The 24,933-nt window shown below is 43.3% G+C and overlaps 1 protein-coding gene across 1 annotated transcript in view; it reads right to left on the reverse strand.

The window, feature by feature from the left end:
- TUT4 (terminal uridylyl transferase 4) overlaps positions 1–24,933 on the reverse strand; it is a 3,240,181-nt gene that overhangs the window by 2,527,186 nt on the left and 688,062 nt on the right. The window contains exon 8 of the mRNA XM_044086854.1: positions 14,207–14,227. Within this exon, the coding sequence (XP_043942789.1) occupies positions 14,207–14,227 (21 nt within the window). The remainder of the gene's footprint in view (positions 1–14,206; positions 14,228–24,933) is intronic.

Here is a 24,933-nt window from a genome sequence, read left to right on the forward strand (position 1 = left end):
TCTAAGACATTTATGTGCAAGTGGCACTCGAAGGGTTGCCATGTGCCCTGGACTGTCCTGCCCTGATAATGCCCCCCTCCCCACCCGATCAGGGAGGCATCTGTTGTCAACGTGGCAACTGGGGGGGGGGGGGGGAGTGAAGGGTCTTCCTTGGAGAAGTTGAAGTGACGTGACCCACCAAGACAGTTGATTCTTGCATACTTGAGTTATCAGTATGGTATGGGACATCGGGAGTCATTGAAAGGACCACTGGGTAAAGAGCATCCATTGGAGGATCCTCATGTAAAGGCGAGCTAAGGGGAGAAGGGGAATAGCTGCTGCCATGAGTCCTAGTACCTTCAATACCAGTCTGGCTTTGATTTTGACAAATTGTAAGAGAAGGGATACTTGGTTCCGGATGTCTAACACCCTCTGCTCTGTGAGTCTGGCTGAAAGGGTCTGTGTATCCAATGTGGCGCCTATAAAAGTAATAGACTGACAAGGCGACAAGGCAGATTTTTCGAAATTTATTGAAATGCCTAGAGCTTGACAGGTTTGAATGGTGAAATCCCTGGATAGGAGAGAAGCTGATGTCTGGTGGTGGCAGTAAGGAGCCAATCGTCCAGATATGGAAACACCTGGAATCCCTGGCGTCTCAAGTGAGCCGTGACCACTGCCATGCATTTGGTGAACACCCGGGGGGCTGTAGTGAGACCAAAGGGCAGGGCCCTGAATTGGTAGTGACTGGCTCCCAGCCTGAAGCGGAGATATCTCCTGGAGCGTCGGTTCATTTTGATGTGGTAGTACGCATCCTGAAGATCTATCGAGCACATCCAATTGTCCTGACCCAAGAAGGGTAGAATGGACTGTAGCGTGACCATCCGGAATTTTGTTTTCTTGACAAACTTGTTTAAGTAGCTGAGATCCAGTATGGGTCTCCAGTCCCCTGTTTTTTTTGGTACCAAAAAGAATTTGGAGTAGATTCCGGATCCTTGCTGGTCTGCCGGGACTGATTGGATGACTCTTTTTGATAGCAGCTTTGAAACTTCTAATGCTGCTTTTTCCCTTAGACCGGGTGGAACGTCTGGAAGGGATCTTTTTTGGGTTGGAATATGAATAAAGGGAATTTTGTAACCCTTGGATATGATCGACTGTACCCATTTGTCTTGAGTTAGGGAGCCAGGCTTTTGGGTACAGTGATAATCTTCCCCCGACTGCCTCCGAAGGCGGACAGCCGGGCAGCCCCTCAGGGGTGCTGAAAGGGTTTGTCAGAGAACATCTCTCTGCTACCCTGGTTTTGCGGACCTCCTCTGCCTCTGGGGCGGCGTCTATTATTATTCCCCCCTCTGCCTCTAGAGGGGAATCGGCCTTGTGCGTCAGATGAGACTCCCTGGGATTGTTTTCGGAACCACATCTTTCCTCCCCTTTGACGTTTGGGATAGGGTCTAGAAGGGATAGAAAAATGGACTCCTACGGCAGAGAGAGTCTTACCTTCCACCTCGCACCTGGTCAATGTATCCTTCACCTGTGGACCAAACGATGATCCATCAAAGGGGGAATTGGTGAAGGACACCTTGAAAGGGTCCGCAAAATTGCATAGCCGCATCCAGGCGTGCCTTCGTAAGGCAACCCCTGTGCCTGCGGCTCTACTCGCTCCATCTGCTGTGTATGAGACCAGCCGCATGGAGGAGTTAACAATAGAATTTAGGGTTGCCAACTGGGAGTTCATTGTGTCTTTGAACCCCTCAGCTGTAGGATCCTTCATCAGTTCACCCATATCCTTGAGTAAATCTCTTTGGAGACGGGTGAAGTGGCATAAGTAGTTCAGCAACCGCATTGAAAAGGTCGCTGACGAGAACATCCGCTTGCCGTACCTGTCCATGGTCCTAGATTCTTTATTAGGAGGATGGACAGGAACCGAAGGATCAGCTAACTCCTTCTTTGTGGCCGCAGCCACCACCATGGCATCAACAGGGACACCTTTGGATAAAAACTGTTTGTCTTTGGGGGCAGTAATAAATTTGGATGGTCTCCTCGGGGTGGGTTCCACTGAGTCAGGAGCCGTCCAAGCATTCCTTGCCACCACTTCCATAAGGGGGTCAAAGGGAGGGGACACCCAGGAGGTAGAAGGGCGAGAACCAAATGCCTCAAGATACACTGACTCATCCTCCGAAGGATTAAGGGCTGGCCAATTCCCCCTCTATTTGAGGATTTCAAGGATGTCCGCAAAGGAGACATCCTCAGAGGGGGATCAAGGGGATCCTTCGGATTCCTCTAAGTCAGTGTCAGAGGTGATAGACTCAGGGGAGTCAATGTGCTTCCTCTTGCACTGCCTCTTCCTAGGGGGATCTCCTGCAGGGTCAGGAGAGACCTCGGAAGAGGAGGAAATTCCCAATGGGGAATCTTGAGGAGTTGGTTCTCTGCGGTGTGAGACAAGGGGGTGAGTAGAAATCACCGCAGGCACTGTAGATGGAGGGGCTGAAGGAGCTGACTGTGGGGCAGAACCTGGTTCTAGCACGCTCCGCATGACCTCGAAGGCACCTCTGTCAGGCAAGGCCCGAGGCCCTCGCTCCGAAGAGACAAGGACCCCTCCCGGCACCGACAGAGACGGCTCCGAAGCCGATGTCGGAGCCGAACTCACCAGCGCCGAAGCTCCGAGAGGGAGAGCGGGGTTGGACAAGGGTCCGATGCCACTCGCCCCCTCAGAGCCGAAGAGGGAAGCTCGGCGCCGAGATCCCTCCAAAGAGGAGATCGGGGCAGACGACGGAGCCGAAATGGAAGGTATCGGATCCGACACGCCGACAGTCATGGCTCCAACAAGCCTTGGCTCCGAACTCGAAGGAGTCGGAGGAGGAATGTAATCTGGAACGGGAATAGCCACTGACTGGTGAGTCGGGCTATGGAGCATTTGGGCCAGTGCCTCGGACTTAAGAAGTCTACTCACCACCCTCTGCAAATCATGGTCTGATAACCTGGAAGACCGAGAGGAATGGGCTTTGTGACTCCGCTCCGAAAGGAGAGGAGATCATGGCGCCGAGTGCACAGATCCGATGGAGGGGGACCTGGAACTCTTTCTGGAAAGTGGCTCCGATAATGGTATCAGAGCCGATGAAGACTTATCAGCCTCGGCTCCAGCCGGAGCCGAGGTAACGGTATGAGGCTTAAGAACATCGGCTCCGGCCGGAGCCGATGTCGAAGCCTGCTTTGACTTCTCAACAGTCGACTCAAGAGCAGGAGTCGACTGCTTTGAAGTTTTTGAAGGCTTCCCCGACCCAGACTGAGTCGGGGGGCCTTCAGGCTTTAACAAGCCCCGCAAGATGAGCTTGTTCTTGCGTTCCTGCAGGACTCGAGGGCTGAAACCATGGCAGACAGCACATGAGTCCTGCAGGTGCACAGGTCCCAGGCAATACACACAAGAAGTGTGACCGTCTGAAAGAGACATTTATTGACAGCATGAGTCACACTTCTTGAAGCCTGAGACCTTATCCTTAGACATTAAGGTAAGAGAGGCTGTACACAAACACACAAAACAGACACTCTATACAGAAAAAATTAAAGTTATGTAGCAAAAACACATACACACAAGCCCCTACAACACTAATTTTAAAAGGGACTGGGGTGAGGGAAGGGCCGAAGGCCTAGAACAGCAATAAGAGGGGTAGGGAATCGAAAATTAGGGTCGATAAAACTAAAAATTAGAACTAACTATAGAAATATTTCTAACTAAAAGAAAGGGGGTAATTAGTAATACCTCAAAGGTAAAAAATTCACTAACCTGCCTGAGCCGGTAGAAAATGCACCTCGTCAGCTATAGCGGCAAACGAGATCTGAGTAGTTACCACCTAGCATTGTGGGATATAGGGGAGCCTCGAGCCGGTGGAATCAGCTCTCGAGCTTTAGTATTGGCAGAGTCGGAGCCGAGGATCGGCTCCGAACCCATCCAGCAAGAATGAAGGCGAGATTGACAACTTAACATCATCTGTTTACAATAAATACCAGAGTTTCAATCACAGGAAATATTAAAATAACACAGATGAATAGATTTACACCGATGCATAATTTATTTATTTATTTGACATTTGTTGATTGGGAATGTCTGACAAGGGCAGAGCCTGTTTTCAGTGGAGTCCCATGGAGAAATGCACCAGACACATCTTTGGAAGGCCAGAACAACAGTATTTAACTAATCTCATTATATTTTCCTGACTGATCTAAATAATTACTATTCCCTTACTTACTGAAGTGAGGCAAGTTGAAACTGGTGAGTGGTCTTGTCATTTCCAATAACAAACTCCACTGAGACTTCTGTCTCATATAGTATTAAAACATCATTTCAGTGCTGGATTACAGATTGACATTACATACATCTGGTCATCTGACTTCTGGTTCCCATACTACCCCCTTTACTAGAAACTGAACCAGAATCTCGCACGTGTGTTACCATCCACAGAGACAGAGCTTTGCTATGATGTTTTATAGCATCTGGAAGCCATAAAACCATTTCTAAAATTCCACCCTTCCAGCATAGCAATTAGTTCACTGCTAAGGACAGTACAGCAGGATTCATAGTCTTTGTTTTTACAGACATTTCATCTCTGGCTGCAATCAGAACTGTTGAGATACAATTTTTATGGCCTACCAGGTAGTTTAATTACAAATTCAGACTACTTTTTAAATTTAGCTAGACTGAGATTAACCTCTTCTCTTCCCGTATCCTCTGTTACAATATTAATTTCAACAGTTATAATACAGTCTGACATACATGTGTACTTCTTTTTCTGTCCAGAAGGACCCACTGTTGGTACATTTTTTTTTTTTTAACACAAGCAGCTTTACAAATATATTTTCAACACAAGCACCTGCACAAGTCAGTTTGATATACAAATGACATATAATTCTTTACAAAACTCCAACTAGGTATGCTGGCATATGTTACACATTCACTGCCCTACTTCTCATGGCACAGCTGGCAATACCTCAGATTCACACATGCTGTAGACAGGTCAAACCATGATTTTGCAACTGCTACAGAAGATTTAATTTGATTTACATTTCATATTTTACCCCTGATTTTTATTGTTTACTTGAATAAAGTAAAGACTGCATTCAGGGAAACCCTAACTCACCCAAAGGACCTAGTTAAGCTATAAATTCTTACAGATTGTAGTTAGAACACTCCAGAGCATATTTGAAACCATTCAGGGGTGTTTTGTGACTTACTATGCAAGTGCTTGGTAGCAGTAGATTTACTTTGATTTCTATTATATTTTTACTTCTGATTTTACTGCTTGCTGGGAGAAAGGGATAGACTGTAGACAGGCATACTTTAGCCCTCTCAAAGGGCCTATGCAGCTATAAATTCATAAAGATCACAGGCAGGACACTCCAAAGCTTATATGAAACCATTTGGTGTATTGTTTTGTGATTTGATGTGAAACTGTTTGACAGGATAAAATTTATTATGATTTAAGTATTACTTATTTATCTCTGCTTTTTACTGTTATAGCACAGTGCAACTTTTACTGATAGCACAAACTAGTTTGTGCAAAAGACATCCAGCATTTTAGTGCGACTAGCACAACTGGTACTATAGTCAGGATAACTACTTTATGAATTACATCCTTTGTACAAACTGAGCTCGGAGTATTTCAACTTTAAACTAAGGTCCCATCTGTTTGATTTGGTGGTAGATGATGCAGATGGGAGATCTCATGACACCTACTAAAAAGAGTAGGGGAGGTTCCCTTATACCCTGATCAAATTTCCTCTAGTAGTAAACATACCACCACAGGTCTTCCCCTGAAAAAAGGCTACTAGCCTAGTGGGATAAACCTGATTATTCAAAGATAGACAAATGTTGTTGTGTCTTTCGGCTTTTCCCGGTTAGGGGTCGCCACAATGGAACTTCGGTCCGCTAATGATTGGTAGTTGATTTTTACATACAGAGTTACCAGCCCTGATGCACAACCTTCAACGAAGGTACTCCCATTCACGCACGTCTCCACGCAGAAGACGCTCTAGCTGAGAATCGAACCGGACAGCGTCTTACTGTGAGGCGACAACACTACCGCAGCACCACCACTGCAGTATTCAAAGATAGACAAATAAAAAACACACACACACACACACACACACACATATATATATATATATATATATATATATATATAAATAGATTCGAAATTCATATGGCAGAGACCATATGATCAAGATAGACAAATAAAAAAAAAAAAAACACACACCTATATATATATATATATATATATATATATATATATATATATATATATATATATATATATATATATTCGAAATTCATATGGCGGAGACCATATGATCAAATTTTCGGAACTTTTAACATTAAAAAATAAAAAAATTCTATTTTTAACATTTTTTTGCAAGAAACAATGATCTCCATTCAAAACGTTCATAGTTTCAAAACTTCGATATGGTCTGTCTTTCGAAGTTTTGAAACTTCGATAGTCCGATAGGGATCCACGCTGTTTGATTTCCTCACACAATTTGACTTAAATTACTGTTTTAATTTCTGTGAATTCTCTGCTTACTGATTTTGATAACTTTGTTTCTGTTAAAATGTTTACTTTGTTCACAAGTGAAAATGGTTACACCATTTATTTTAAAGCATAAATATCTATCCATTCCTCTATCCACCTAAAACCCCTTTATCCCTATTTTTGCACATGAGGTCAGGGTGTCACTCAACAGTGACAACCATCTACAGCAATGTTTACACCACTGGGTGGCTAGCCTGCTGCAGTTGCTCTTCATACCACACACACACACACAGACACACACACAGACACACACACACACAGGCACACACACACACACACACACACACACACACACACACACACACACACACACACACACACACACACACACACATATGTACACTCAGTCACACCTACAGCCAGTTTAGTGTGTCCAGTCCACCAACTTCATGTCTTTGGAATGCAACAGAAAAGTGGAGCACCAGGAGAAAACCCATGAGAACACAAACAGGACACGCAGGCTCTCAGAAAAGAATTGGAACTGGAACATCTCTTGTGGCAAGGCAACAACACTTCCTGCATTTTATCAAGATATCTTATCCAGTGTACTAAATACTGTGTATATACCAGTTGCAGAAGTACAATCATCTTCAGTAAGTCCAGATTTACTATCAATAATAGTAGGTTTACTATCAACAGTATGAACATTGCTGGATGGTTGTTGGCCAAATGATGGATGATCAAGCACTATTGAGAACTACAACTAGGATAGTTACAACAATGTTCTTTGTTAAAATTAGTGGCTTGGTGGGGTGAAAGGTAGGACTGTGTCTTTACATTTTGTGCTGTTAAAGTTATCTAATGAGAAACTTTGCAGGAATGCGACTGCCTGTGATTTCATGAAAGGTACTGGCTGTTATTTTTTCCTCTATTTTTATACATACCAGAACAGAGGCTTGATGAAACGCTGCCTGCAAGGGGATGCAGTTAATTTGTAATTCAACTGGCATCTGATGGGGTCTTGGTAGCAAGCACCTGAGAAGTAGCCTGACATACCACAGGTTCTGCAACCTCAGTGGGTACATTGGTACATTGGCTTCAGAAACATTGGACTCTGGATCCATTCAAGGCATCTTTAATTTTTTCTTTGGAGGCAGAGGGATGTCCGATGAAGCAGAGTCAGTTATTTTGGACTTACCCAAAAGTTTAAGCCGTTGGGTCACAAGAAAGGTGTTGAGAGTAGAAAGCCTCGACCTTAGGTTTTTGGAATAAATGAGTGACAGAATGAGCAAGATTTGTGATCATGCTCTGGGCCTAGGCAAAGAGGACACTTGATATACAAGTCCTTGTATGAAATCTCCCTACAGGTTTCGCAATTGCCACTCCTAGCTGACATCTACAACTTTCAACAAAATATCGTAAGATAAAAAGGAAAATTCCCTAACAGGGCACTTATCTGAATAAAAAATCAAAGCAAAGGTACCAATGACCAAACAATGAACAGTCCAATGGATACATGACCTGCATTCAGGGTGGCAGTGAGATAGTCTGAGGAATTATACTTGTACATTCATCTATATACTCCAATGGATATGAGCTGAGTTCATTCATCAGATGTATGACCCAGGGAAGGTAAAGCTCTGGTACCATGACAGACAATAACACCGACAAACCCATATGTCAGGAATACTGCAACAGTGATTTCTGTCAGGACATATGTTTAATGCAGTTTCTATTATGCCATCCATAAATATGGATTCAAGTCCCAAGGTTATAACATCAAGAGTATGATGCTGGAAATTTTAGTGATAAATAAGCCTTTTGGTCACAGAAATATACTAATGCCAATTAGGTTTTGTATGCTGATACAAAAAATAACTGAAGGGCATAGGATGAACAGTCTCTTTTTGGACCTGTAAAGTAATTTTTTTCTTCAAACGAAGGACAGTGCACAAAGGGGTGCAACTGCAAGTGGACAAGGGAATAAATAAAGAGCAAAGAACAACTACAGAAAGGCATGAGTCAGAGAAAGGATGTGCTATTAAATATCAAGATTTGCTAATACAAGTTCCACTCGACTGAAGATAGGATTATCAAGCGTATTTTTTCTTGAGTGAGAATAACAAGACTATCATGATGTTACTGCATTGCTGTTGGGTCACCTGAGAAATTGTACACAATTTTGTAAATACATTCCTCTTTCTTGTTTAAGTTTTTTTTTTTCTTTTTTTTAATCAGGAATATTTTTTTTTCTAAAAAAAAGCCGTCTCCAGCACATAACAAAACTATAAAGACTCAATGTATCGAGAAGCCTGACATACAACAGCCTTGCAAAGACTTCTACTGACCAGGACCAAACTACAGAGAAACCTATTCCCCAGCGCAAGCACACGCACGCGCATACACACACCCGTGTATACACACTCACACACGCACCTCATGACAGAAGAATCTTTTGTGCAAGTATATGAGATGGAACTAACTGGATATGAGGGAACTCATCGCCAGTTCATCTCCAGTTAATGGAATCTCTCTATTCTTCCACAGAGAAATGGCAAAGATCTAAGGGCAGCATCAGAAGCAGATCCAAGAGGGAATGGCTATTTTTCAACTAGTTATAGCACACCATCGCATTGTTGCAGGCTTTCCACTATTCAAGGAGGTAATGATCTAATGTCCATAGTCCTTCCCCTGGGAAGAAAGGAAAGGTAGATGATGGAATCTAGTTCTGCAATGATGAAGGAAATCTCTAACTGATGAAGTAGAGGCTTTCACCAAATGAAAGCTACCCCCAGGGACTGTAACTACAGCAAAACCCAATTTAGTGTCATCAAAAAGGAATCATTAGTCCCTTGTTTAGGTATTAGACAACCTGGAGACCATTTGCCTGCAGAGTCCACCATCACAGTCAGTGTCTGCTAAATCTGTAGGCAGAGGTCTTGCTCACTGACACAATCTATACGTCTAGAAGCAACAAGGACATCAGATTGCAGTGGATCTCCATTAACAACCTGTCACATCTGACAAAGCCGATGAGGATACTGAGGTCCAAAAGGTCTGTTTCCAACCACAATCATTTTCTGGAACAAAGAAAGACAGCATTCTTCCTTTCTTGAGGATGGCTCAAAGATAATGAGTCCTTCAATATTCAACTGGTCCTTCGCAGGGCAATCTGAAAGATACTAATAAAAAACTCTGAGTAATGGCCCCTTTCGACCACATCCAAGACTCACAGGTCCTTTATGACCGTGCTCTAGGTCAGGACAAATCTAGAGAACTGGCCTTCCAGAGACAGCCATAGCTGACAAGACTTGCAAAACTGTTGGTGAAGTCAGTTACTTAGGTTTCTTTGCTGGTGGCACAAATGATGCAAAATGACCTGATGCTTGGATTGTCTACATTGTCCATATGGTGGCCTCTTACTACTGATACCATGGAATGCTCAACCACAGAAGTCTACAGAGTGCTGTAATACCCTCCCAGGTTCCTTCCGTTACCCCGAATCTCATCAATAATTGCCTGTGTGGGCTACCTGAAAAGGACCATTGCTACAAAGGAAGCATGCAAGACAACCTGGAGAAGTTCCTCAGGAAAGCAAGACAACCTTATGCCTGCTGTTCTACGTAAGATGCACACTTGTGACTGCAGACTTACCCACTTCATTAATGCAGTCAAAAGTACAGCAGGCTACATGAAATTAGACAGGGGGAGTGCTCAGTCTGGACAAGCAGATGCTGTCTGCAGATGTTGGGAAGAAAAGGGAGGGACATATGGGTCAATACTGGCAGGAAGAGCTAAATTGTTAAAAAGGGATAAAGAGAAAAGATTTTAAAATGTTTAACTATTGTTTTGTTTCAAAAACCAGGAAATGCTTTTTTTTTCAGATCTCTGCAGGACTTCACTGTTTTTGGCCACATTTTACTGCATACTGTGTTAGTTCGGCTGTAGCATAGCCGAGTTCCAGGGTTGCAGTTCCTGGGTCTGTTTTGTAACCTCTGAGCATCAAATTCAAGATATCTTTGTTGGAGAAAGCCTTTCTGCATCCGTGTGAGAGGAGAGTGCTGTCTGGGTCCCATCTAAAGGAGGGTGACTGGACTAGAACTCAGAATGTGTGCCCTTATTTGCTAGTCTGAGTTTGAAGTGTTATTTCTTGTTTTATATAAGCCCCACATCTGCGCTTCTTGCGTGTTGCATACCATGGTGCATTGCTGTGTAGTGGTAGTTACCATTGTTGGTTATAGTAGCAAACATTTTGCTTGTGGTCCTCCAGAGGTTTTTTGCTGCTTGGTTCGACTGTCAGGTAGAACACTAAGCCTAGCTTCAGAGGTACCAACACACCTCTCACCCACTAACCATTCCTACGTGCAACCTATCTTCCTGACCATATAAAATGACCTAATGGTATGGATGTACAATTTCCCACAGTTTCTCCAGCCAGCCTGGTCAACATGGACATCCTGAAACAGTGTAGTAACTGCCTCATGTTCACCGACAACCCTCTGCTCCTAGACCATACAAACTCAATGTGTAAGAGATGCAACTACATTAAAAATCTTGAATCCATGCTCTCTCATACACCAGTCAGTACATATGACAATGAGCAGGTTGTCAGCATGCACACCTAACCCTCTACTCCACCCAAACCCACATCACACATTCCTACATATGTGGAGGTCCTCACCAGAGACCTCCCAAACACTAACACAAGCACACTACAAATAATACTTCCTCTGTAGAACACAAGAACACAATACACATAATAGCTCACATACCAGTGTCTCACCTGTCAAGCTCTTAAGGCAAAACACAAAACGAAATATATTAGCCATAGGTGATTCCACTGTGAGACACACATATGTCCCTCTCACCAGGCTGTATAAGGAGAAGGTCACGGTCAGCTATCTGCCAGGTGCCAAGATCTGTCATATCACACATGCACTCAAGTCTCTCAACAACAGGTACTGTTATGACCGTCACAGTTCATGTTGGTGTGAACAGCTTGAGACATACCTCTCTGGACTATATGAAGACAGACATGATTGAGCTCTCAGACTATGTGTCTCAGACTAGTAAGGTCCCTCGCCTTAAACAGCATTTTACCCTCACCTAGGATTTTGCCTCAATAGAAACATAAAATGATTGACTTCACTAAATCGCTTAGTTTCTGGCGTCATTCCAAGGGGATACAGTATCTGTCAGCCTGGGATGACAGACAGATCTCGATGCTTTGCCAGAGATGGTCTTCATCTGTCCTTCCTGGGATTCTGGCTAATGGCCAAGGCTCTTGCCACCCACATAGTGCCTTTTTTTGGCAGTGTCTCAAGGACAAAATTCCAGATGTAAGAACTTCCATCTAAGAGCAATATCAAGGTTTTGCTGCTAAACACTAGGAGTCTTAACATGAAACTGCATTCACTGGAAGCAGCCCTCACCTTGGAAGACATAGACATTTGTGCAGTCACAGAGACCTGGTTCAAGGCTGTGGAGAGCACCCCAGCCATAACGGGCTAAAACTCCTTCCACATGTTCAGACCACAAACTGAAGGCATGAAAACTAAAGGAGACGGTATATCAATATTTATTAAAGATAAATACACCTCCATACTGGTTAGACAGCATGATTCTCTGCAGATATTTCAGGTGCAATTAACTGCTGGTAGGACACCTACTCAAGTCACTGCTAACTACAGGACCCCCTCCATTAATCAGGACACCCACTCTACCTATTTGGATCTACTTGAGCCTATCAAGATACATCCGAACACCATGGTTTTGGGCAACTTTAACTACCCATCCATTGACTGGGGAAATTACTGATGTGGAAACTCAGTTGCCGAAAGGTTCCTTGACTTCATTAACTACAATGCTCTGGACCAGCTAATAGACACTCCCACAAGGGGCGCCAACATCCTGGAATTGGTGCTTACCAATATGGGGGACCACTGTACACCCTGATTGTAAAGTGTTCCCTGGTGAGATCTGACCATAAATTGGTCTCATTCGAAGTTACTATCACACCTGACCCCCCCCCCCCCAACACCAACTAAACTAAAAAACTTCTCCAAAGCATATTATAACCTCTGACAGAATGGTATAAATAGCTTCACTGCACCTCCTCCTCCTTCAGATGGTACTGGCAGCTATGCAGAGTTCTACACAAATGCTTGATACAAACACCTGAACAACTGCATTGACTCAGCTGTACCTGAAAGGACCAAAACAAGCTCCTCAAGGAAGAGAAAACCTGTCTGGTGGACAACTGCCATTAACAGGCTTACAATAAGAGGAAGAAATTTCTGTCTAAGAGTAAGAAGGAGTGAAAACTAAACTGGAAATACTCCCTCCTCCTAAGCTTAAACAAGCAAGTAAGATTTCCTGTGAAGCCCTTCAAAGCTAACTATGAATCCAAATTAGCTTTCTCAACTAAGGACAGCCATGAAGTGTTGTTTAGTTACATCTGTAACCTAAAAGGAAAGGCTCATAATTTTGCCAAACTGGTAGTTAATGATACCACATATACCGAGCCTGTGGACATTGCTAACCTGTTACCAACAGGTTCTATGAAAAATTCACTCCCCTGTCCCCGCCACACTTACCCACGACATCACCAACATCTGTCCTCTACCTTGTAATTCTAAAGAGCAGGTCGTAAATGCCCTCTCTAAGGTCAAAAACACAGCATCCATGGGACATGACATCTCAGGTAACATTCTACATGGGCTCAAACAAGAACTGGCAACACCACTGGGTACTCTTTATAGTCTAAGCACTGGTTTCATCCCAGCAGAATGAAAAAAGGCCACCATTATCTCCTTGCACAAAGGTGGTGCTTTCACTGACCTCAGGAACTACAGACATATTAGCCTGATTAGCCTTATCTGTAAGGCCATGGAGAGAATCATCATGGACCTTATCAACAGAGATACTGGTAAACTCCAAACACTTGACCTTACTCAACTTGGATTTGTCAAAGGGAGATCATGCCTGTTAAACCTGGTGGACTTCTTCGAGACAGTCACCAAGGCCCTTGATGAGGGGAAATCTGTGCATACAGCCTACATAAACCTAGCCAAGTGTTTTGACACTAGCCCCCACTCAGGCATCACTGACAAACTCACCCAGCTAGCTATCAACCCATATAACACTGGATAGGTCGCTAAGTGGCTCAATGATAAAACCCATACAGTCAAAATAGGGGAATCCACCTCCAACAGCAGACCTGTAACTAGTGGTGTTCCACAGGAATCAATCCTGATACCTCTACTTTTTGGAATCTATTTCTCTGAAGTGCAAGCTAAAACTAAGGGTCTGTGGCTGACAAAGTTTGCTGATGACTGCAAACTAGGAGCGGTCATAGAATCTCCAAACAATGTCAACATCCTACAGAGGGTCTTAAACAAACAAATAACTGGTGCCAAAGTCATGGCCTTAAACTCAATGCAAAAAATGTATCATCATCCCTTTTGGTAAGGGTGATGTTCCTGCTAACTACCACAATACTATAAGTACTCACTCAGTGGTGAGAGACCTGGGCACACAGGTTGCCAGTAACCTTACCTTTGATTACCATGTCTTCACAGTGGTAAGAAAGGTATTCTATATTGCTCATCTCATAAATTAGGGCATTGCCTCCAGAAAAAAAAGGTATAACCTCCCTGTACTCTTCCCTCATCAGGCCAATAACTGAGTACAATGTCCCTTTTGTTATGTACCTTTCCAAGCACCTGCAGCAACTGGAGAGACCACAAAGGTTCCTCACAAGGAAACTTCAAGGTCTTCAGCATCAGTCCAATGAGGATCATCTGAACTGTCACTTTATTCTGTTTTATACAGACTACTCAGATGAGATCTCTGCCTTGCATATAACTCCATCTTTGACCCTGCTTTATTGGAAAACCTGCATATCCTTAAGTCAAATGGTACACAGGTTACTTGCTCTAATTGGCCTTAACCTGGTATGTGACATTAATCGAACCTGGTGGAGGGACATATTTGTCTCCCAGAGGTTATCACACCTTTGGAATGGACTCCCGCTTCATGTTAAGCACAGCACCTCATTGGCCCTCTTCAAATGCAATCTGGACGACTGGATGGCTAACTGTCAAGTCACCCCAGGGGTTCCACCTTTGTCCCTCTTGGACATGGGTGATAGGTGCTGATCGTGGAAATAAGGGTAAAACTTGGCTAGGCTTGTAAGGGCCCTAGGGTTATTAGCCTAGTAATCTCTTATGATCCCATGGGTAAAAGAGTGGCTCTGACTAATAAACACTGAGAGGTCAAAATGCAATCTTTGTACAGAGGTCAAAATGCAATCTTTGTACAGAGGAAGTCCAGCAGCAGGACTGGTTACCTGTTTGGCAGAATGGAAAGTACACATATAACAAAATACATAAAATAACATGCAAAAAAAAAAAGTCTTAGCCTTTCTAAAGAAACATTACAAAGCTATTCTGGGAAATCACAAAGGTTTATGGAATCACATGAATATGTTAACAGGAAGCCCAACTCAAATCATCCCAATTCACTAACAGCAGAGAGTCAAATGATTTCTGATCCTAACCATATTTTCTTACATTCACCCATCTACCTGTGTCTGATGTCTAACTAACCTCTGGTAGTGATACTTCTGCCTCGTACATCTTGGGCTTTGCCACTGATTTTCAGTTTACCATAGCTTGAATGTGAACTTAATCAACAGATTAAAGACATTCCAAGCTATTGAAGAGCTGTCTTGCATGCCCCATGGCCTAACCTTATTAGGCTATACAATACTAACTACCATTCCATTAAAGCAGATCATTTATACTTCCCTTTTCAGTGGAGTATTCCTAAACCTCTGGAAAAATGTAAATATATCCCTAAGAATAGCTCCAATTCAAACCCTGACTTATTTTTTTCCCTACTGCTTTACTTCTTACTATATCTTCAAGACAAAATTTTGAATAAAGCAGCAGTCTCATAACGAATCCCACATCCTCCTCTTACACCACTGACATTAGAAAAGGCCATAGCACCAATACAGCTCTTCTCTTTTTGGCAGGTTTAATGTAGTGCATGCTGGAAACCTCACTGGGTTTATCTTCTTTGACCACTCTTAAGGCTTTTCGTCATGCACATCGTTTTCTTCTCACCAGGGATTTCTCTCTGTCTGGCCTCAACGTTATCCTCCTAAGCTAGTTCTCAGACTACTTGTACAACATATATTTTAAAATAACACATGAACACCCACAGTCTTTACTCTGCCAAGTAATGCCTGGTGTTAGAACAGTTAAGTCCATGGAACCATAGTTTTTTTTCTGTCTAAACTAACTTACTCCTTTATTATCACTTTGAAGCACAGGCACTTCATCTTGTACACAGATGAAACTCTCATCTTAGAAATCAGGTCCTTCTTCAAAAATGACTTGCAGTTCACTAAACACTACGCTGCTTCAAAAAAGTCAAGTGGAACACTAAGGCAGAAGCGTAACAAGTAAACAAGTAAAAGCATGAATTATTTACTGTACACAACCGCTTTCGCAATGATCCACATTGCTTCATCAGACATCAAATTACAGTGCAAAACTATCATATATGTGCATATACAGCTAATTATCCAATCATAATGATCAAAATTCCCTCCAAACACCCTACTGAAAAAATAGCCTGTTCACTTCAAGATTAAACTAACAATACTAAATATTAAAACATAGTAAGACATGATCAAGTGCAACGAGGGGGACGGAAGAGGAAGGCGCCACCGCCGTCCAGCCATGTGAGGACTTTAAAGAAGATGTGGGGCCTCAATCAAGAGGGTTAGTTTGGAATATTTCCTACTATACTTTAATGGATGCTGAACATTCACTCTCGGCCAAAGGTTTGGGTTATATCTTCCATTAATGCTGACATTACTGACTTATTAGTTGAACTGCATTTGGTAATAATGAATGTGTTCATATAACAAATTTTAGAAAACCAAGTGTTTTTATGCCTGTTTTACCTCGGTTGTGGAGGTTTATTTGCAAGCTTTTGAGCTGGATTTGTATAAATGTTTTATGCACGAGTTACAGAGAAACGTTGATATAGTTATTCATCCAGCTGACAAGGGGTGACCAGTGGTAGTTTTGGACTCTTAACTTCTACTATGAAGGTGTCCAAATTACGTTGTTAGATCAGAATGTGTATAAGATTGTTCAACTGGATATTGGGGGAACTATGAAGGAACATATTACTAATACTTTACATAAATGTGTATGCATGGGACTGATTACTAGAGAATTGCTTGAATTCTTTAAGGTGGATGAGCCATTGATACTGCAAGTGCATGGGCTCCCTAAGATCCACAAAAATCCCATTCGCCCCACTTTTAGGGCAATTGTGGCCGATGGTGGATGGCTGACCGAGCCAATTTTGATATATTTGGATAAGCAGCTTAGGGTTGTCTTGGATAACTGCCCCACCGTGCTGAAAGACACACAGCACTTTTTTGCGAGATTTGTACGGTGCAATATCTGGGCCAATGGGTGAGATGACTGACATCTTAGTGACCCTAGATGTGGTATTGCTATTCACCTCTATACACAATCAAGAGGGGATAAGCATAATGAAGGCTAGCTTAACAAGGTATGGCAGGATTGAGGCTCAGCAGATAGATTTGCTCTGTCTGCTGTTAGAGTTGGTATTGGAGCATAATATCTTCCTTTTTAAGAATACATGCTATTGGCAAACAGCTGGTGTAGCCATGGACACTAGTTGTACCAACTCTTATGCGAATTTGGTAATGGTGGAGTGGGAGCATCAACATATTCTTAGTGTGAGCAATCCCCATATATGTTTCTATCAACGTTTCGTCATCTTTTTATTGGTTGGAAAGGAGATGAGGAAAATCTTATGCTGTTCTTTCAGAGTTTGAACAGTAGTAGTGAATTTCTTAGGTTCACTATGAATAAGTCTATTGAGAGCATTGATTTTCTGGATGTAACAGTGATAAGAAAGGGAACAAAGCTATCTACCAAAATGCATAGGAAGGACTGCTACTGTCCAGCATTTTTACATAGGGAGAGTATGCATCCCAACATATCTTTACCAATACAGTGAAGGGGTAAGCGAAAAGGATTTCATGCTTGTCCTGTGAGGAATTACACTTTGTCAATGGCTTGGAACATCTGAAGGATGAGTTCATTAGGAAAGGGTATAGTAAGATGGAAATAGACCATGAATACCATAAAGTGACTCGGGAAAGAGGTGGACAGGCTAGACTATTTTTTCCTGACAACAATAGAGTAAGAAAAAATAGACCAGAGCACCATCAGGAGGTCCCTGTAGTTTTAGCTTATACACAGGATGTTAGCAGGGCAAGGGAGGTGATTCGTAGTAATTGGCACATCCTTTTCTTGGATGAGAAAACGGCTGGGCTGGTAGGTACATGACCTAGGTTTATTTATAAAAATAGGAGAACATTGAAGCAATGGTTATGATATCCTAGGCTTTACAGCACTCCCAATGAAGGGTTGGTAGGTACTCGTAAATATAAAGTGTGCTCTTTTTGTGAGTTTATTGATGAGTCCAGGTTTTTTAGGACTGGTCATTTAAGGCAATTGAGGGCTATGGCTCATTGTAATATCAGGAATGTTACATATGTAGCACACTGCACAATTTGTTTTAAATTTTATGTAGGCAAAACTAACCACCGACTTAGGGAACGGGTGATGGATCACATTTATTGTACTAGGAAAGGTTATGATTATAGTGCTCTGGCCAAACATACCTTGTAGGCAGGAGATGAGCATGTTTTTCTTTTTCAAGTTTTACATGTGTTAGTTGAGAGTGACAGGATGGGGGATTTCATCAATAGGACTGAAAATGTTGAGCTGCAATGGATTTTGAGACTAGGGGCACATCGGGGGCATGGGCTAAATTACTCTGTCCCCCCTAAGACCTGTGCTGAAATCCAGGAAATTAAAGTAAATGATCATGTCTTACTATATTTTAATATTTAGTATTGTTGGTTTAATCTCGAAGTGAACAGGCTATTTTTTTATAGGGTGTTTGGAGGGAATTTTGATCATTATGAATGGATAATTAGCTGTATTTGCTTGCATATATATAATTGTTTTGCACTGTGATTTGATGTCTGATGAAGTAATGTGGATCATTGCGAAAGTGCTTACATACAATAAATAATTCATGCTTTTACTTGTTACGCTTCTGCCTTAGTGTTCCACTTGACTTTTTTAGTGCTATTTTTGGGGGATATTTTAGTGGACTTGCTCACTGCTCTGGGACTGGTTTGTTTGTACTTTTAAACTACTCTGCTTCAGCTCTGTCAGGCTTGAAAATTGAGGAAATGTAAAAGTCATCTTCAGTAAGATAGATGCAGCAGTTTTCATAATGCAAAAATGCCCAATAAACAGGAATGATTCATAATGGGCCCTAATGGTTGTATACTGAAAACGGTACAACCTTATAAACACCTGTGTGCATGGCTAGATCCTGCCCTTAATTTAACAACATGGTGAATAAGACATCTGCTATGTTATATTCTTGCCACATCATAATCAACTTACTAATCAAGCAGGGTTAGCTCAGAAACTAGCATAGGAGTACTTCTCCCACTTTATGAATTCTCTCTGTTGATCATATATCCTAATGGAGCCTACAAAATATTTAGACTGCTCATGATTTCATTTGTCAATGTACTGCAGATACAGGCAGAAGTTAAAACCCCATCCTAGCTATCACACAGATTCACTGGCTCTTGATTAATCCCCAAATCACCCCACTTAATAGTACAGCACAGAAACTTTTTCACTTGAACCAGTCTTTACATCCCCACCTTGTTGTCAAACAACCCAGAAGAATATGTACCTCTTCATCATCTACCATCACTCTTATCACAACTAATTTCTTCCACACTTGCACTGCCAAGGCATTCAGCTAATTTAGCTCCACAATGTAGAATACAGTCCCTGGTACTATTTGTATCTGTTGACTCTGGATACAGTCATCGGTCAACCAATTACTATGTCAGCAGTATCGTAACTGCAGGTCCAACAGGCATCATCAAAAACCTGCTTCTTTAATCTCTTGTAAACTACCTTTAATGTTTCACTCCAGTAGGATTCTAATCTTTGTTGCAAATTTTATTTTGTATTTTTGTTGTGAGCAGCATCAGATTCTTGCTCTTGAAAGACAAAGGCAAAGTCACTACAACCTAGGTGACCCATGTTCAACTAATAGTTTGGGCACCTGCTGGAGCTTGAGAGCGACAGGAGACAAACAATGAGGCTTAGGCTCTTCACCAAGTTTAGTGGAGGGACAGGAGATAGTTGTGTGTACCAGCACACTCTGTTTATCAGACTGTCTGAAGAAGATTGGAGATCATAGATCATGATATATATGGTACAGTGGCTCTATGGCAGTAAGTCAAACTGCCATTAAAGTCAGTTCACAAATTATTGAACCTAAATGATCAAACAACAAATTGGCAAAATACACAAAAGTTTACAAAACACGAGTTTGGCAAAGGCGGGCGGGGGCAAGATCCAGTACACTCCCCCCTAAACCCCCTGTGACTTATATATACCAAATGCAAGATCGCACTACATTGAGGAAAGGACAATTTCCTCATCCCCACTGTACTGCAATCTCGCAAAGAAACATTCTAGCAGCTGCTTTTTGATCAGCTGCACTAGATTCTTCTTTTTTCAAACAGCAGCCTTTTCAATCAAAGGCCAGTACCCAAGTACACTATGGAGGTACACTGCACACTAAACCCTTGGATCCTTCCAGCATGAGCAAGGTAAAACAGGGTTTAAAACAGAAACGTCATTCTACAGTGACAGAACAATAGCTCACTGGACCACCACCCAGGGAATGACTGAGAAAGTACAGTTGTCTACACTTACCATAAATGTAGATGTTCGAGTGTATTCACTGTTGCAGTCATTACATCTGAGTTATCCCTGCCAGAGTAGCCCTCGGCTGGCCCGAATACCAAAGACTTAGTATTTCTGCGTCGGTTGCTGTTGCTTGAGGACTGACGTCAGGTCGTCACTAGTATAAATTAAGGCAGCCGAGGCCATTACATCAGTTTTTCTTGCCCTGTCAGGAGCCCCAAAGTAGGACGCCAGGTTCTGTGGAAGAACCCCAATAGTGGAAAATAAATACCAATATGTCCTTTGTAAGGAAATGAGAACAACAAGGAAGAATGGTAATAAAAGGAGAAAGAGAATAAAGGGGGATGGAGGAAGGGAAACCAGGACTGCAACAGTGAATACACTCGAACATCTACATTTATGATAAGTGTACACAGCTGTACTATGTTCTTCATGTTTCACTGTTGCAGTCATCACATTTGGGTAGATTCCTAAAGCTGAGGAAATGGGTGGAGGCAGCCAAGGAAACTAGGGGCTGGCTAGAATACCCTGCAAGACTGCAGAGGAAAACCCTGCCCTGGATTTGGAGAAGAGAGATAGGTGGTAATGCTTGGTAAAAGTGTGAGCAGATGTCCAGGTGGCAGCCTCCAGGATGTCCCTGGTGGAGACTCCTCTGAGGAAAGCTGCACAGGTGGAGGCTGCTCTGGTGGAGTGTGTCCTGACCCCCTTTTGAGGGAGGCTTTTCATGCTGTTTGTAGCAGAAATGGATGCAGTGTGCTATCCATTTGGAAATGGTTTGCTTGGAGATGGCTTTGCCTTCTGCCCCTGTAGCAAAGCTAACCAGCAATTGATCAGACTTTCTGAAGGATTTAGTCCTGTCCAGATAGAATCTGAGCTGTCTGTGCACATCTAGAGAGTGAAGAATCCTTCCCCCTTGTTCTGGGGATTAGGAAAGAAGGTGGATAAATGAATGGATTGGTTGAGAGCCATACTGAACACCACCTTGAGCATGAAGAATAGGTTAGTTCTGAGGGATTCCCTGTCTGCATGGAAGATGATGAAGGGTTCCACAGCCATGAGTGCTTGCAGCTCAGAGACTCCTCTGGCTGAAGTGATGGCCAGTAGGAATGCTGTCTTCCAGGAGAGAAATTTTAGCTGTAGAAGAAGCTGGTTCAAAAGGGGGCAGGGTGAGCTCTTCCAAGACAAAGTTAAGGTCCCAAGCTGGTGTTGGTGCCCTTCTGGGGGGTCTCAAGTTGCTAATCCCTCTCAGGAACTGTTTGATCAAAGGGTGTGAGAAAAGGGGCTGTTCAGTGGGAAAATGAGCAGAAATAGCAGAGGCATGAATTTTTATAAAGGAGAAAGAGAGACCACTGTGTTGTAGGTCAGCTAAGTAATCCAGTTTGAGAGGGATGGAGGGCTGTGCCATATTGGCTCCCTTAGCCTGGATCCAGGTGCAGAACCTTTTTCATTTATCTGCATAAGCCTTTCTGGTGCTAGGAAGTCTGGCCTCACAGATAACATCCAGAACATGTTTACTGAGGATGGCAGATTGGTTTGGGGTTAGGGAATAAGCCAAGCTGCCAAACTGAGTGTCTGCAACTGGGGATGCATGAATTCCCCTTCCCTCTGGGTCAGGAGGTTTGGAATCTGAGGAAGATGCCATAGAGGCAGCGGGGACAGTCTGTGCTATAAGAATGATCCTTGGTTTTTCCTCCCTTATTTTGAGCAGTACCCTAGAGATGAGAGGTAGGGGAGGAAAGGCATAGACAGATAGACTGACCCAGGGGAAGGACAGGGCATCCACTTTCCAAGCCATGCAGTTATGCTCCCTGGTGCAGAATTTGCTGAGCTGACGGTTGGTGTGGGAGGCAAAGAGGTCAACCTTCAGGGTGCCCCATTTCTGAGTTATTAGGGTGAAGGTACATCTGTTGAGTTGCCACTCATGTGGGTCCAAAAGATTTCTGCTTAATTGGTCTGCCAGAGAGTTGAGAGAGCCTGGTAGGAATTGTGCCAACAGGTGTAGTTGCATGGAAGAGGCTGTGAGCCAAAAGGTCATGGCTAGCCTGCAGAGAGGGTAGGAGTGAGTCCCTTCCTGCTTGTTGATGTACCGCATCACAGTGGTGTTGTCTGTTTTGATCAGGAGAATCCCTGGAGAGAGAAGGGATTTGAAAGCTATCAAGGTGTGCTGCACAGCCATCATCTCTTTTTGACTGAGGTGCAGAGGAATTTGCTGTGGGCTCCATTGGCCCTGTATGCACCCGAAGTCCAGGTGTGCACCCCAAGCATAATCTGATGCATCTGTCGTGTGGGTCTGGGCAGCGGGGGGTGGGGAGAATGGAAGTCCCTTGTTGTGGGAGCATGCTGTTGCCCACCAAAGAAATTCCTTTCTGAGGCAAAGAATTATAGGTCGAAGAGTTTCCAGGTCTTAACAGTGTTGACACCAAAGGCTCTAGGTATCAATGAAGTTTCCTCATACGCAGTCTAGCATATAGAATGAGTAGTATGCAAGATGCCATGAATACCAGAGCTTGCAGCGTCTTCCTTGCAGATAGCTGGGACCTGGTGGCTAGCTGAGAGAAGTAGGCTGTCAGGAAAATGTTTCTCTGGAGTAAGGTATGCCCATCTGGGATGCTGTGTCCAGACTTGCTCACAGGAAGATTATCTTTTGGGTGGGCACGTGTTTGGATTTCTTTTTGTTGACTGTGTACACTGGGGAGGTTAGTAGGGTCTTTACAAAGGCCAGGTGCTTGAACATCTTTTCCTGGCTGTCTCCCTGAATAGGGCAGTCATCTAAGTATGGGTAAATTTGAATATTTCTTTGTCTGCAAAAGGCAATGGCCACAGCCAGATATTTTGTGAAAACTCTGGGAGCAGTAGATAAGCCAAAGGGAAGCACAGAGAACTGGATGTGTTGAGATCTTGCCCTGAAGTGGAGATATTTCCTGCATGATTCCCTGATAGGAATGTGGAGGTAGGCCTCTTTTAGCTCTAGGGTGGTTAGCCAAGCATCCTGGGAGAGCATGGGTAGCAGCTGCTAGTGGGTGAGCATTTTGAATTTTGGGATCATCAGGAAGGTGTTTAGAATGGATAGATCGAGGATGGGGCACCAGGTGCCTTCTTTTCTAGGCAGCAGGAAAAAGTCTGGAGTAGAAGCCTTGGCCTATCTGTTCTGCAGGAACGTGCTCTACTGCCCTCATAGAGAGCAGGGAAAGGATTTGCTTTTGAGCCTCTGCCAACTGATGTGGTGGCAGATCTGGGAACCCTTTAGGGGTTGGAAGGGTGTGGAAGGAAAATTTGTATCCCTGAGATATAATAATCAGAATCCATTAGTCCTTGGTAATGGTGGCCCACGTGCTTGAGTGAAAGGAGAGTTTTCCTCCTAGGGGTAAGTCATTGTGAGTTCTTACCATAAGGGGGTGTCTTAGAACTCATTGGTTTTGAAGTGGAGGTAGTCCACTGCCTAGATCTCTGCATTCCTTAGGGCTGCTGTCTGGGGAGGTCTGTTTCCACAGGACCTAGGCTGGGTCGGTTTACTCAGAGCAGGAAAGGACCAGTGCTTGGAGGGACAATGCCTGCTGAACCTAGGGGGCTGGACCTTTAAGAAATCTATAACTGTTTGCAAAGATTTTGCTTTTACTTCCATCTTTTTTAAGACCTTGCCTGCCTTAGTATCAAATAAGTTATCTTTGTGCAAGGGGGCATCCAGCAATTTAGATTTGACATGGTCTGGCAGGGGTTGTTCCTTAAGCCATGCATGTCTTCTAATGACAGATCCAGTGACTGCTGCCCTGCAAGAAGCTTATAGGGCATCAAAACCACAGTGCAAAGTGTGTTTAGTTACTTGACTTGCAGAATGCATTAAGTCTTGTAAATCTTTGGATTCTGCCCAAGCAGGAAAGGAAGACTTTTTTTTGTTTAAGGAGTTCCATGGTATGTTGCTGAAATTTCAGCATATGGAACTGACAATTTAGTGCCCTGACAGCAAGAGTAGCTGAGGTGTATACTTTTTTACCACATCTGTCCAATGCTCGGGAATCTCTGTCTGAGGGGGTGGGATTCTCAGCAGAGGTTGCTTTAATCCCTTTTGGCCATTGAGAAATGACCTCAGGGTCAGTTGTTGGATTTTTAAAAAAGATATTTGTGTGAGTCAGGGACTCTATAGTACCTGTCTGGTTTTCTGGGAGCAGGAGGTAGGGCATCAGGAGTCAAGCTGGTTTCAAGGAAAACATCATCCACAACATCCAGGACTGGGGGGATGGCCAAGGGTCTGTGTTTGGGAAGATCTAGGAATTCCCTGAGTCTCTCAGTTCTGACTCTCCCATTGAAAATGATCCCTTAAAGTATGCAGGGTTTCACCAAAGGAAAAATCCTCTGGGGGGAGAGGCTGAAGGAATGGAGCCCTCTACATCAGAATCCTCATAAGTGGAGAGGGGTTGCATGTCTTCATAGTCAGATGCATCAGATTCATCTGACTCTTGTACAGACAAAACTACATGGGATAGATCTCTCTTCCTTTTTGAGGGGGTAGCTTGGCTTCCCCTGATCAGCATGATCAGGTCTTCCGCCATTTTAAGCATTTGAGA

The sequence above is a fragment of the Protopterus annectens genome, chromosome 10.part0 (assembly GCF_019279795.1).
Source record: "Protopterus annectens isolate FY-2018-M chromosome 10.part0, PAN1.0, whole genome shotgun sequence".
Classification (NCBI taxonomy): Eukaryota; Metazoa; Chordata; order Ceratodontiformes; family Protopteridae; genus Protopterus; species Protopterus annectens.